The 13,611-nt window shown below is 53.7% G+C and overlaps 1 protein-coding gene across 2 annotated transcripts in view; it reads left to right on the forward strand.

The window, feature by feature from the left end:
- The first annotated feature begins 6,434 nt into the window (after positions 1–6,434).
- Positions 6,435–13,611, forward strand: part of LOC122546811 (rhodopsin kinase GRK1-like) — a 28,388-nt gene continuing 21,211 nt past the window's right edge. For both annotated transcript variants that reach the window (XM_087982747.1, XM_087982748.1), the window contains exons 1-2: positions 6,435–7,406; positions 10,756–10,883. In XM_087982747.1, coding sequence (XP_087838873.1) covers positions 6,705–7,406; positions 10,756–10,883 — 830 coding nt within the window. In that variant the 5' untranslated portion in view covers positions 6,435–6,704. The remainder of the gene's footprint in view (positions 7,407–10,755; positions 10,884–13,611) is intronic.

The raw sequence follows: 13,611 nt of genomic DNA on the forward strand, positions 1-13,611 counted from the left end.
CTGGACTACACCTCCTCCCATCCTGCCCCCTGTAAAAACGCCATCCCATTCTCCCAATTCCTTCGACTCCGCCGCATCTGCTCCCAGGAGGACCAGTTCCAAAAACGCACAACCCAGATGACCTCCTTCTTCAAGGACCGCAATTTTCCCCCAGACGTGATCGACGATGCCCTCCACCGCATCTCTTCCACTTCCCGCTCCTCCGCCCTTGAACCCCGCCCCTCCAACCGCCACCAGGACAGAACCCCACTGGTCCTCACCTACCACCCCACCAATCTCCATGTACAGCGCATCATCCGCCGTCATTTCCGCTACCTCCAAACGGACCCCACCACCAAGGATATATTTCCCTCCCCTCCCCTATCAGCATTCCGTAAAGACCACTCCCTCCGTGACTCCCTCGTCAGATCCACACCCCCCACCAACCCAACCTCCACTCACGGCACCTTCCCCTGCAACCGCAGGAGGTGCAAGACTTGCGCCCACACCTCCCCCCTCACCTCCCTCCAAGGCCCCAAAGGAAACTTCCATATCCGCCACAGATTCACCTGCACCTCCACACACATCATCTATTGCATCCTCTGCACCCGATGTGGCCTCCTCTATATTGGGGAGACAGGCCGGCTACTTGCGGAGCGTTTCAGAGAACACCTCTGGGACACCCGGACCAACCAACCCAACCACCCTGTAGCTCAACATTTCAATTCCCCTTCCCACTCCACCAAGGATATGCAGGTCTTTGGACTCCTCCATCGTCAGACCACAACAAAACGACGGTTGGAGGAAGAGCGCCTCATCTTCTGCCTAGGAACCCTCCAACCACAGGGGATGAACTCGGATTTCACCAGTTTCCTCATTTCCCCTCCCCCCACCCTGTCTCAGTCAAATCCATCGAATTCAGCACCGCCTTCCTAACCTGCAATCTTCTTCCCGACCTCTCCGCCCCCACCCCAGTCTGACCTATCACCCTCACCTTGACCTCTTTCCGCCTATCACATTCCCAACGCCCCTCCCCCAAGTCCCTCCTCCCTACCTTTTATCTTAGCCTGCTAGACAAACTTTCCTCATTCCTGAAGAAGGGCTTATGCCCGAAACGTCGATTCTCCTGTTCCCTGGATGCTGCCTGACCTGCTGCGCTTTTCCAGCAACACATTTCCAGCTCTGATCTCCGGCATCTGCAGTCCTCACTTTCTCCACTGCCTCCACGCGGCGTTACTGGGTGAAGCTGACTCCAGGACAAGGTGAGGTGGCACAAGGCTGCTACAAGATTGTGTTCCTTTCTGTATTTATTCATCAGAGTATTGAGTACAGGGGTTGGGAGGTCATGTTGCGGCTGTACAGGACATTGGTTAGGCCATTGTTGGAATATTGTGTGCAATTCTGGAATCTCCTTCCTATCGGAAGGATGTTGTGAAACTTGAAAGGGTTCAGAAAAGATTTACAAGGATGTTGCCAGGGTTGGAGGATCTGAGCTATAGGGAGAGGCTGAACAAGCTGGGGCTGTTTTCCCTGGAGCGTCGGAGGCTGAGGGGGGGACCTTATAGAGGCTTACAAAATCATGGAGGGCATGGATAGGGTAAATAGACAAGATCGTTTTCCCCGGGTAGGGGAGTCCAGAATTAGAGGGCATGGGTTTAGGGTGAGAGGGGAAAGATATGTTTAGATTAGATTACTTATAGTGTGTAAACAGGCCCTTCGGCCCAACAAGTCCACACTGACCCGCCGAAGCGCAACCCACCCAGACCCATGCTCCTACATTTACCCCTTCACCTAACATTGTGGGCAATTTAGCATGGCCAATCCACCTAACTTGCACATTTTTGGACTGTGGGAGGAAACCAGAGCACCCAGAGGAAACCCACGCAGACACGGGGAGAATGTGCAAACTCCACACAGACAGTTGCCTGAGGCAGGAATTGAACCCGGGTCCCTGGCGCTGTGAGGCAACAGTGCTAACCACTGAGCCACCGTGCCGCCCTAAAAGGGACCTATGGAGTAATGTTTTCACACAGAGGGTGGTGCGTGTATGGAATGAGCTGCCAGAGGAAGTAGTGGAGGCTGGTACAATTAAAACATTTTTTTTTAGAATTCCTACAGTGTGGAAACAGGCCCTTCAGCCCAACAAGTCCACATTGACCCTCTGAAGAGTAACCCACCCAGATCCTACATTTACCACTGACTGATGCACCTAACCTACACATCCCTGGACACTATGGGCAATTTAGCATGACCAATTCACCTAACCTGCACATTTAAAAGGCGCCTGGATGGGTACATAAATAGGAAAGGTTTAGAGCGATATGGGCCAAATGCTGACAAATGGGACCACATTAATTTAGGATATGTGGTCAGCATGGACAGGTTGGGCCGAAGAGTCTGTTTCTGTGCTGTACATCTCTGACTCTCTGCCCCTTTCCATCTGGTGCTTTATCTTTGAGGCGCCAGCAGCCACCCCCCCCCCCCCCCCCCCCCCACCCCCCGCTCCTCCCCCCCTACTGGGCTGTCTTCCCTTTCTGAAATGGTCATGTAATGGGAGGTAGAGTTCAGGGCTTCCCCGATGAAAGGTCAAAGTGGGCGACTTTGTGCAAAGGAGCTTTGACTTGACGTCTGAGGTCTGGGCAGACTCTATCACTGCTAGATTTTCCTGATGCTGTTTGACAAGGCTATTTGGTCTTAACTACAGCCGTTAATCTGCAAACACCAGCTCCCTCCCCTCCCCAACCCATGTCTCTCCTCCCCAACCCCTCTCCCCAGCTCCAAGGTGAGCCGTCGTGTGAGCGATTAGCCTCCTGTGAGTGAGGGGCTGGTGGTGCTGGGGCAAGGAGGGATCTGTTGGCGGGAGGAGCAAGAGAGTGAGTAAAGTGTCTGACCAGCACAGAGTTCCTTTTGGAGTCCTCGTTTGTCTGTGGGTTTCACTGCACCCTCACTGGGAACAGCGCCTGAGATTCCCCAGGGAAAACCGCTCTCCCACGGACCACGGGACGCGATTGAGGCCAGGTTGGACCAGGTCGAAGGCAAAAGAGGCTCTCAGGTGACCCAATTCAAGATTGTAACATTCGGAAGCAGGAGGGCGTGGGGGAGGAAGGCTGGAGTTACTGACCAGGATGTTTCCCGGTGTTGGCTAGCGCTGGGCGCGGATGGCATTGGGGGAGGTGGGGGCACGATTTCTGAATGAAAATAGAGGTGGGAATATTTTCCTGTCAGAGGGTCATCAATCTGGGGAACTCTCAGCAGAGACTGGGCCAATGAATATATTCAGGGCCACGTTTGGAAGATTTTCAATTGCTGAGGGAGTCAGCAAGTGTTGTAAATGTACCCACATCCACCACTTCCTCAGGACATTCACTCCACACACGAACCACTCTCCATGTAAAAAATTGCTCTGATGTCTTTTTAAATCTTGCTCCTCTCACCTTTAAAATGTGCCCCCTGGTCTTGAAATCCCCACCCTGGGGGTAAAGGGACCTTATCTATGCCCCTCGTTATTTTATAAACCTCACTAAAGTCACTCCTCAACCTCCTACGCTCCAGTGAAAAACATCCCAGCCTCACTGGAGGGGGTTACAGAGATAGGGAGGGTTGTAGGGGCTAGAGAGGGTTACAGAGATAGGGAGGGGGTGTAGGGGCTGGAGGGGCTGGAGTGGGTTACAGAGATAGGGAGGGGGTGTAGGGGCTGGATGGGGTTACAGAGATAGGGAGGGGGTGTAGGGGCTGGAGGGGATTACAGAGATAGGGAGGGGTTATAGGGGCTGGAGGGGGTTACAGAGATAGGGAGGGGGTGTAGGGGCTGGAGAGGGTTACAGAGATAGGGAGGGGGTGTAGGGCCTGAAGATGGTTACAGAGATAGGGAGGGGTGTAGGGTCTGGAGAGGGTTACAGAGGTAGGGAGGAGTGTAAGGGCTAGAGGGGGTTACAGAGATAGGGAGGGGTGTAGGGTCTGGAAGGGGTTGCAGAGATAGGGAGGGGTGTAGGGTCTGGAGGGGGTTACAGAGATAGGGAAGATGTGTAGGGTCTGGAGGGGGTTACAGAGATAGGGATGGGGTGTAGGGGCTGAAGGGGGTTACAGAGGTGGGGAGGGGGTGTAGGACCTGCCCTGTTCAGTAGCTGCCCTGAGGGAGTGCTACACTGAGGTGTGTACAGTTGTGTGAGAAACATTCCTGTCTGCAATTTCAGTTCCTGACGAAGATCCTGGATGAGGGTGGAGGGGTTGATGTGGTGGGAATATTTCCCCTTGTGGGCGAGTTGAGAACCAGGACTCCCTGATGAAGGGAGGATCCAATCTTTGCTCCTCACAGGTTGTAGGAACAGTTCAATAGCCTTTCTCTAAATCGCAGTGTACAGTCATAGAGATGTACAGCACAGAAACAGACCCTTCGGTCCAACCCATCCATGCCGACCAGATATCCCAACCCAATCTAGTCCCACCTGCCAGCACCCGGCCCATATCCCTCCAAACCCTTCCTATTCATATACCCATCCAGATGCCTTTTAAATGTTGCAATTATACCAGCCTCCACCACTTCCTCTGGCAGCTCATTCCATACACGTACCACCCTCTGGGTGAAAAAGTTGCCCTTAGGTCTCTTTTATATCTTTCCCCTCTCACCCTAAACCTATGCCCCTCTAGTTCTGGACTCCCCCACCCCAGGGAAAAGACTTTGTCTATTTACCCTATCCATGTCTGTCATGATTTTATAAACCTCTATAAGGTCACCCCTCAGCCTCCGATGCTCCAGGGAAAACAGCCCCAGCCTGTTCAACCTCTTCCTATAGCTGAAGCCCTCCAACCGTGGTCACTATTAGTAACATCCTTGTAAAACATTTTTGCACTATTTCCAGTTTACGAACATCATTCCTCTAACAGTGTGCCAGAACTATATTCTCTCTCTCTCTCTCTCCCCTCCTCCCTCTGTCTCTCTCTTTCTTTTTCTCTCACTCTTTTTCCCTGTCTCTGTCACTCTCTGTCTCTCTATCTCTCTCTGTCATTCTGTCTCTCAGTCATTTTCTCTCTCTGTCACTTTCTCTAAGTCTCTCTCTTTTTCTGTCCCTGTCACTCTCTTTCTGTTTCTGTGTTTCTCTCTATCATTCTCAATCTCTTTCTGTCTGTTTGTCTCTCCAGCTCTCTTTCTATTTGTCTCTCTGTCACTCTCACTCACTCTCTGTCTCTCTCTTTCTGTCTGTCTCTCACTCACTCTCTGTCTGTCTCTCTCTGTCTATCTTCTGTCTCTCACTCTCTCTCTGTCACTCTCTCTCTCTGTCACTGTCACTCTCTCTGTATCTCTTTCTATCTCTCTCTCTGTTACTGTCACTCTCTCTGTGTATCTCTCTCTCTCTCTCTATCTCTCTCTCTGTCACTGTCACTCTCTCTGTGTATCTCTCTCTCTCTCTATCTCTCTCTCTGTCACTGTCACTCTCTCTGTGTATCTCTCTCTCTCTCTCTATCTCTCTCTCAGTCACTGTCACTCTCTCTGTGTATCTCTCTCTCTCTCTATCTCTCTCAGTCACTGTCACTCTCTCTGTGTATCTCTCTCTCTCTCTCTATCTCTCTCTCAGTCACTGTCACTCTCTCTGTGTATCTCTCTCTCTATCTCTCTCTCAGTCACTGTCACTCTCTCTGTGTATCTCTCTCTCTCTCTCTATCTCTCTCAGTCACTGTCACTCTCTCTGTGTATCTCTCTCTCTCTCTCTATCTCTCTCTCAGTCACTGTCACTCTCTCTGTGTATCTCTCTCTCTCTCTCTCTATCTCTCTCTCTGTCACTGTCACTCTCTCTGTGTATTTCTCTCTCTCTATCTCTCTCTCAGTCACTGTCACTCTCTCTGTGTATCTCTCTCTCTCTCTCTATCTCTCTCTCAGTCACTGTCACTCTCTCTGTGTATTTCTCTCTCTCTATCTCTCTCTCAGTCACTGTCACTCTCTCTGTGTATCTCTCTCTCTATCTCTCTCAGTCACTGTCACTCTCTCTGTGTATCTCTCTCTCTCTCTCTATCTCTCTCAGTCACTGTCACTCTCTCTGTGTATCTCTCTCTCTCTCTCTCTATCTCTCTCTCTGTCACTGTCACTCTCTCTGTGTATTTCTCTCTCTCTATCTCTCTCTCAGTCACTGTCACTCTCTCTGTGTATCTCTCTCTCTCTCTCTATCTCTCTCTCAGTCACTGTCACTCTCTCTGTGTATTTCTCTCTCTCTATCTCTCTCTCAGTCACTGTCACTCTCTCTGTGTATCTCTCTCTCTATCTCTCTCAGTCACTGTCACTCTCTCTGTGTATCTCTCTCTCTCTCTCTATCTCTCTCAGTCACTGTCACTCTCTCTGTGTATCTCTCTCTCTCTCTCTATCTCTCAGTCACTGTCACTCTCTCTGTGTATCTCTCTCTCTCTCTCTATCTCTCTCAGTCACTGTCACTCTCTCTGTGTATCTCTCTCTCTCTCTATCTCTCTCAGTCACTGTCACTCTCTCTGTGTATCTCTCTCTCTCTCTCTATCTCTCTCTCTCTGTCACTGTCACTCTCTCTGTGTATCTCTCTCTCTCTCTCTATCTCTCTCTCTCTGTCACTGTCATTCTATCTCTATCTCTGTGTCTCTGTCTATCTCTGTCAGTCTGTCTGACTCTCTCTGTCTCTCTCTCTCTCTTCCTCTCTCTCTTTCTCTGTTATTCTCTCTCTCTCCCTCTGCCTGGTGGGTTTTTTGCCTCCTGAAGGGTTAGGCCGATGGATTTTGCCGGTCTGGAGACTGTGGTGGCGAACTCAGCCTATCTGGCAGCCAGGGGCAGTATCGATAGTCACTTGGCGTTTGCCATGCAGGACAGAAGGATGAGGGCCCGCCTGAAGTTGCCCCCAGTGTCTCAGTGCCAGCCCACTGAGGGCAAGATGGACTTGACATTTGAGAGCATTTGCTGCCGGCAACCCGTGGGCAAGAGGCTGTTCCAGCAGCACCTGAGGAGCACCGAGCAGTTCAAGATGGCCGCTGGGCTGTGGCAGGTCATGGAGGACTACAACAGCAGGCCGGAGGAGGCCGAACACATCCCGCTGGCTCTGACCATCATCCACCAATACTACGATCCAGACTCCCGGGATTTCTGCTCCTTCCTGAGTGAGGAGGCCATCGCACGGGTGCATGAGGGCGCGAGGTTCGGCAAGGCTGACCTGTTCCGGGAATCGGAGCAGCAGCTCCTGAGCTACCTGGAGGCCCAGGCCTTTGAGGGCTACAAGACCAGCCAATTCTTCCAGCGCTTCCTGCAGTTCAAGGGGCTGGAGGGACAGCCGGTCGGAGAGGAGTGGTTCGCCGACTTGCGGGTCCTGGGCAAGGGGGGCTTTGGTGAGGTGTGTGCCTGCCAGATGAGGGCCACAGGAAAACTCTACGCCAACAAAAAGCTCAACAAGAAGCGGCTGAAGAAACGCAACGGCCATGAGGTAGGCAGCAGGTGATCAGAGACTGGGCTTTGAGGTGGGTGCAGCTTGGACCCCAAACCCCCCCCCCCCCCCACCGCATACCCTCCAAAACCCCCTCACACACAGAGAAAACTAACAAAGTTCCCGCGTGCTGACTTTGAACGCAGTGTTAATACTCAGCCTTCAGTGTGAAATGGAGAAAGCCAATCAAGTCAGTGTGTCTAAACACTCCATGTTGCAGAAAGACGTCATTTAGCCCTTCCAATTCAGACTAACCCTCGAAACAGCACCCCAGCCAGACCCAGCCCATATTTCCCATGGACAATCCACCCTAACCTACACATCCCTGGGCACTATGGGACAATTTCCCATGGCCAACCCACCCTAACCTGCACATCCCTGGGCACTATGGGACAATTTCCCATGGCCAACCCACAAATAGGGTGGCACGTGGCACAGTCGTTAGCACTGCTGCCTCACAGCATCAGAGCTCTGGGTTCAATTCCCACCTCAGGCAATTGTCTGTGTGGAGTTTGCACATTCTCCCCGTCTCTGCGTGGGTTTCCACCGGGTGCTCCGGTTTCCTCTCACAGTCCAAAGGTGAGCAGATTAGGTGAATTGGCCATGCTAAAATTGCCCGTAGTGTTAGGTGTAGGGGAATGGGTCTGGGTGGGTTGCTCTTCGGAGGGTTGGTGTGGACTTGTTGGGCCGAAGGGCCTGTTTCCACACTGTAAGTAATCTAATCTAATCTAGAAATCCCTGGACACTATGGGACAATTTCCCATGGCCAATCCACCCTAACCTGCACATCCCTGGGCACTATGGAAGAATTTCCCATGGCCAATCCACTCTAACCTACACATCTCTGGGCACCATGGGACAATTTCCCATGGCCAACCCACCCTAACCTGCACATCCCTGGACACTATAGGACAATTTCCCATGGCCAATCCACCCTAACCTGCACATCCCTGGGCACTATGGGACAATTTCCCATGGCCAACCCACCCTAACCTGCACATCCCTGGAAACTATGGGACAATTTCCCATGGCCAATCCACCCTAACCTGCACATCCCTGGAAACTATGGGACAATTTCCCATGGCCAATCCACCCTAACCTCCACATCCCTGGGCACTATGGGACACTTTCCCATGGTCAATCCACCCTAACCTGCTCATTCCTGGACTGTGGGAGGAAACCGGAGCACCCAGAGGAAACCCACGCAGACACGGGGAGAATGTGTAAACTCCACACAGACAGTTGCCTGAGGCTGGAATTGAACCCAGGTCGCTGACAGCAGATCTAACCACTGAGCCGCTGCCTGCAGTGGTGACTCCTTCAGTCGGAACATATTAGGTCAGTGAGATTTTATTCTCTTATGGGTGTCATAGGCTGGACCCAACATTTCCTGCCCAGTCGCCAGTTGCCCCCTTGAGAAGGTGGGGGGTGAGCTGCCTTCTTGACCCGCTGCAGTCCACTTGCTGGAGGGTAGACCCACAATGTCCCTGAGGGAGGGAATCCCAGGATTCGGACCCAGCCACACTGAGGGAACGGCGATATATTCCCAAGTCAGGATGGTGAGGGGCTCAGAGGGGAACTTGGAAGATGCTGCTATCCCTATCCCTTGTCACTATGTCTACACTGTCACACTACAATAGGAGATCAGGCACGATTTCACACGATGGGTCTCCAGGAACTGGACAGGGAGGAAACCACCGGCTGAATGATCAACATCCCAGCGTGGCTCCTACACCCCCTCCCTATCTCTGTAACCCCCTCTAGCCCCTACACCCCCTCCCTATCTCTGTAACCCCCTCCAGCCCCTACACACCCACCCTATCTCTGTAACATCCTCCAGCCCCTATACCCCCACCCTATCTCTGTAACCCATTCCAGCCCCTACACCCCCTCCCTCTCTCTGTAACATCCCCCAGCCCCGTACCCCCTCCCTATATCTGTAACCCCCTCCACCCCCTACGCCCCCACCCTATCTCTGTAACCCCCTACAGCTCCTCGCTATCTCTGTAACCCCTCCAGTCGCGACTCCCCCCCCCATCTCTGTAATCCACTCCAGCCCCTATACCCCCTCCCTATCTCTGTAACCCCCGCCAGCCCCTACTCCCCTCCCTATCTCTGTAACCACCTCCCTATCTCTGCAAACCCCTCCAGCCCCGACACCCCCTCCCTATATCTGTAACCCCTTCCAGTCCCTACACCCTCCCTATCTCTGTAACCCGCTCTAGCCCCTATGCCCCCTCCCTATCTCTAACCCCCTCCAGTCCCTACATCCCCTCCCTATCTCTGTAACCTCCTTCAGGCCCTACACCCACTCCCTATCTCTGTAACCCCCTATGCCTCCTCCCTATCTCTGTAATCCGCCTCCAGTCCCTAGATCCCTCCCTATCTCTGGAATCCCCTCTAGCCCCTACACCCCCTCCCTATCTCTGTAACCCCCACCAGCCCCTACACCCCCTCCCTATCTCCGTAACCCCCTCTAGCCCCTACACCCCCTCCAGCTCCTACACCCCTTCCCTATCTCTGTAACCCCCTCCAGTCCCTACACCCCCTCCCTACTCTGTAACCCCCTCCAGCCCCTACACCCCCTCCCTACTCTGTAACCCCCTCCAGCCCCTACATCCCCTCTCTATCTCTGTAACCCCCTCCAGCCCCTACACCCCCTCCCTACTCTGTAACCCCCTCCAGCCCCTACATCCCCTCTCTATCTCTGTAACCCCCTCCAGCCCCTACACCCCCTCCCTATCTCTGTAACCCCCTCCAGCCCCTACACCCCCTCCCTATCTCTGTCACTCCCTTCAGCCCCTACACCTCCTCCCTATCTCTGTAACCCCCTCCAGACCCTACACCCCCTCCCTTTCTCTGTAGCCCCCTCCAGCCCCTGCTCCCCCCCCATCTCTGTAACCCCCTCCAGACCCTACACCCCCTCCCTTTCTCTGTAACCCCCTACAGCCCCTGCTCCCCCTCCTCTATCTCTGTAACCCCCTCCAGCCCCTACACCCCCTCTCTATCTCTGTAACCTCCTCCAATTCCAGCCCCTTGAACTTCCCCCGATTCCCATCGCTCCCCCATTGGGGGCAGTGCCTGCAGCTGCCTGAGCGCCGAGCTCAGGAACCCCCTCTCTGATCCCCTCCCTGTGTCTCTCTCTGTGTCTTATCCTTTAAGACGCTCCTTGATATCAATCTCGTTATGATCGCCGGTCCGTAATATCGCATCGGAGCCGAAGGTTTGCCCCGGGGAATGGGATGTTCGGCTTCCTGAGAGGTGCTATGCAAATGAAAAGTGGTATTTGGGCTCCGACTGGATTGTGAGTGTCTCATGCTCTTCTCCTGCCCTCTCTCTCCCTCTCTAGGCTGTGAAGATTGAGAAACAGATTCTGGCCAAGGTTCACAGTCGTTTCATTGTGACACTGGCTTACGCGTTTCAGACAAAGCAGGAGTTGTGTTTGGTTATGACCTTGATGAGTGGGGGTGACCTCAGGTAAGAAACATATCCCCTCATTAATCCATCAGTCACTGAAACGTGTTCCAGCATAGCTGACAGCGTTAACCTCCTGAAGAGCCCAGTGCCTCAAACACACTGCTCCCAGAGTCTCCCACCATGAACCCCGGCTTCCCACCAATCCTGTCCCTCTCTCCATGCCTCAGTCTCTCACCACTGGCTGGACTTTTCCGAGTGATTCCGACCCCGTGGAGTTTAAAACCCACCACCCTGTATCTGACTTCCACACTGGAAAAGTTGAGGCCACTCATCCCCTTGTAACCTATCCCTCCACTCATGGCTAACCTACTCCCTGTCTCCCACTGAGCTGCATTCATCACAAATCCCTCAGGCCCTCTGTTGCAGGATTGTTTACCAAAGAGAGTTCCACATTTCTCCCACCCTCTGTATCTCGGAATGTTTCTTAGCTTCACACTGGGATCTCACTTGTTGGACCCTGCTGCACTCCCTGGTCTCTGCATCCAGCACAAACCATTGCACCCTTTAATATTTTGCTCCACTTCCATCCAGAAGGATAAGGGGCAGCAGATACATGGGAACACCACCCCCTGCAAGTTCCCCTCCGAGCCCCTCACCATCCTGACTTGGAAATATATCACTGTTCCCTCAGTGTGGCTGGGTCCGAATCCTGGGATTCCCTCCCTCAGGGACACTGTGGGTCTACCCTCCAGCACATGGACTGCAGCGGGTCAGGAAGGCAACTCACCCCCCACCTTCTCAAGGGGGCAAATGCTGGGCCCAGCACTTTTTTTCTGCCTCTAGTTGCCCACTTTGTACCCAACAGATGGCGCAGGACAGCAAGAGAGATGCCCCTGGGATCTTGCTGTGCGCCGGTTGGCTGTTGCCCATGCTGAGAGAAGGCAAGATTTCAGTGGGGGAGGTGTGAGGGGAGTGGGGAACAACATGATGTTTGGTTGAGCCTCTCTCCAAGGATGTTTCTGTATCAATCGCAGCAGTGGATCCGAATTTCCACGCGGATTAGCTCGGAATCAGATTAAGATAGGATTTGGCAGGTCTGAGGTCAAACACTGTGTGTCCACGTGGACTGTGACACCTGTCATCGAAGGTCCATCTGTGCACTTTCAGCTGGCCACACATCCATTTGTTCGAAAAGTGTCACGTGTCTGAGAGTCAGAGATTCGTAGCGTGCTGAATGAGTCCGTTCAGCCCTTCGGGTCTCTGCCAGCACTTAGTCAGGCCTCTCCAATTTAACCCCCCCCCCAACCCTGACACTCTCCCACACCCGCCACCAACACAGCTCTGATAATCCCACCTTCTCGACCATATATTGTTTGGATTCTGTTCTGAGCGTACCTGGAGCAGGTGCTCCTGTCGATGAAGTTAGGGTCAGGGAAGGAGAACGGAGTGGGCTCATCAGAAAGAAAGACTTACATTTCTCTGGCATCGCCTTCATCCTCAGCTCAGAGAAACACTGTCGTTGTTGTGAGGGAGGAAATTCAGCAACCAGTCATTGTACAGCAAGTCCCTACAAGCGATGAAGAGCTATCTGTCTAAATGATTTTACCCCAACACAGAGGCACAGATTGGCCCCGGATCCGCATTCAGCAGTGTCCATGCAAACACTTGTATTAACCTGAGATGTTACTGACCCTCTGACAGTGCAGCACACCCTCAGCACTGACTCTCTGACAGTGCAGCACTCCCTCAGCACTGACCCTCCGACAATGCAGCACTCCCTCAGAACTGACCCTCCGACAATGCAGCACTCCCTCAGAACTGACCCTCCGACAGTGCAACACTGCCTCAGCACTGACCCTCCGATAATGCAGCACTCCCTCAGCATTGACCCTCCGACAGTGCAGCACTCCCTCAGCACTGACCCTCCGACAGTGCCCACTCGCTCAGCACTGACCCTCCGACAGTGCCCACTCCCTCAGCACTGACCCTCCGACAGTGCCCACTCGCTCAGCACTGACCCTCCGACAGTGCAGCACTCCCTCAGCACTGACCCTCCGACAGTGCAGCACTCCCTCAGCACTGACCCTCCGACAGTGCAGCACTCCCTCAGCATTGACCCTCCGACAGTGCAGCACTCCCTCAGCACTGACCCTCCGACAGTGCCCACTCGCTCAGCACTGACCCTCCGACAGTGCCCACTCCCTCAGCACTGACCCTCCGACAGTGCCCACTCGCTCAGCACTGACCCTCTGACAGTGCGGTGCTCCCTCAGCACTGACCCTCCGACAGTGCAGCACTCCCTCAGCACTGACCCTCCGACAGTGCAGCACTCCCTCAGCACTGACCCTCCGACAGTGCGGCACTCCCTCAGCATTGACTCTCCAACAGTGCGGCGCTCCCTCAGCACTGACCCTCTGACAGTACGGCGCACCGTCAGCGCTGACCCTCTAACTGTGCCTGCTCCCTCAGCATTGACTCTCCAACAGTGCGGCGCTCCCTCAGCATTGACCCTCCAACAGTACGGCGCACCATCAGCGCTGACCCTCTAACTGTGCCTGCTCCCTCAGCACTGACCCTCCGACAGTACGGTGCTCCCTCAGCATTGACCCTCCAACAGTACGGCGCACCGTCAGCGCTGACCCTCTAACTGTGCCTGCTCCCTCAGCACTGACCCTCTGACAGTACGGTACTCCCTCAGCATTGACCCTCCAACAGTACGGCGCACCGTCAGCGCTGACCCTCTAACTGTGCCTGCTCCCTCAGCACTAACCGTCCGACAATACGGTGC

This window comes from Chiloscyllium plagiosum, unplaced genomic scaffold (assembly GCF_037043375.1).
Source record: "Chiloscyllium plagiosum isolate Xiang-an unplaced genomic scaffold, Cpla_swu_hap1 HiC_scaffold_44, whole genome shotgun sequence".
Classification (NCBI taxonomy): domain Eukaryota; kingdom Metazoa; phylum Chordata; class Chondrichthyes; order Orectolobiformes; family Hemiscylliidae; genus Chiloscyllium; species Chiloscyllium plagiosum.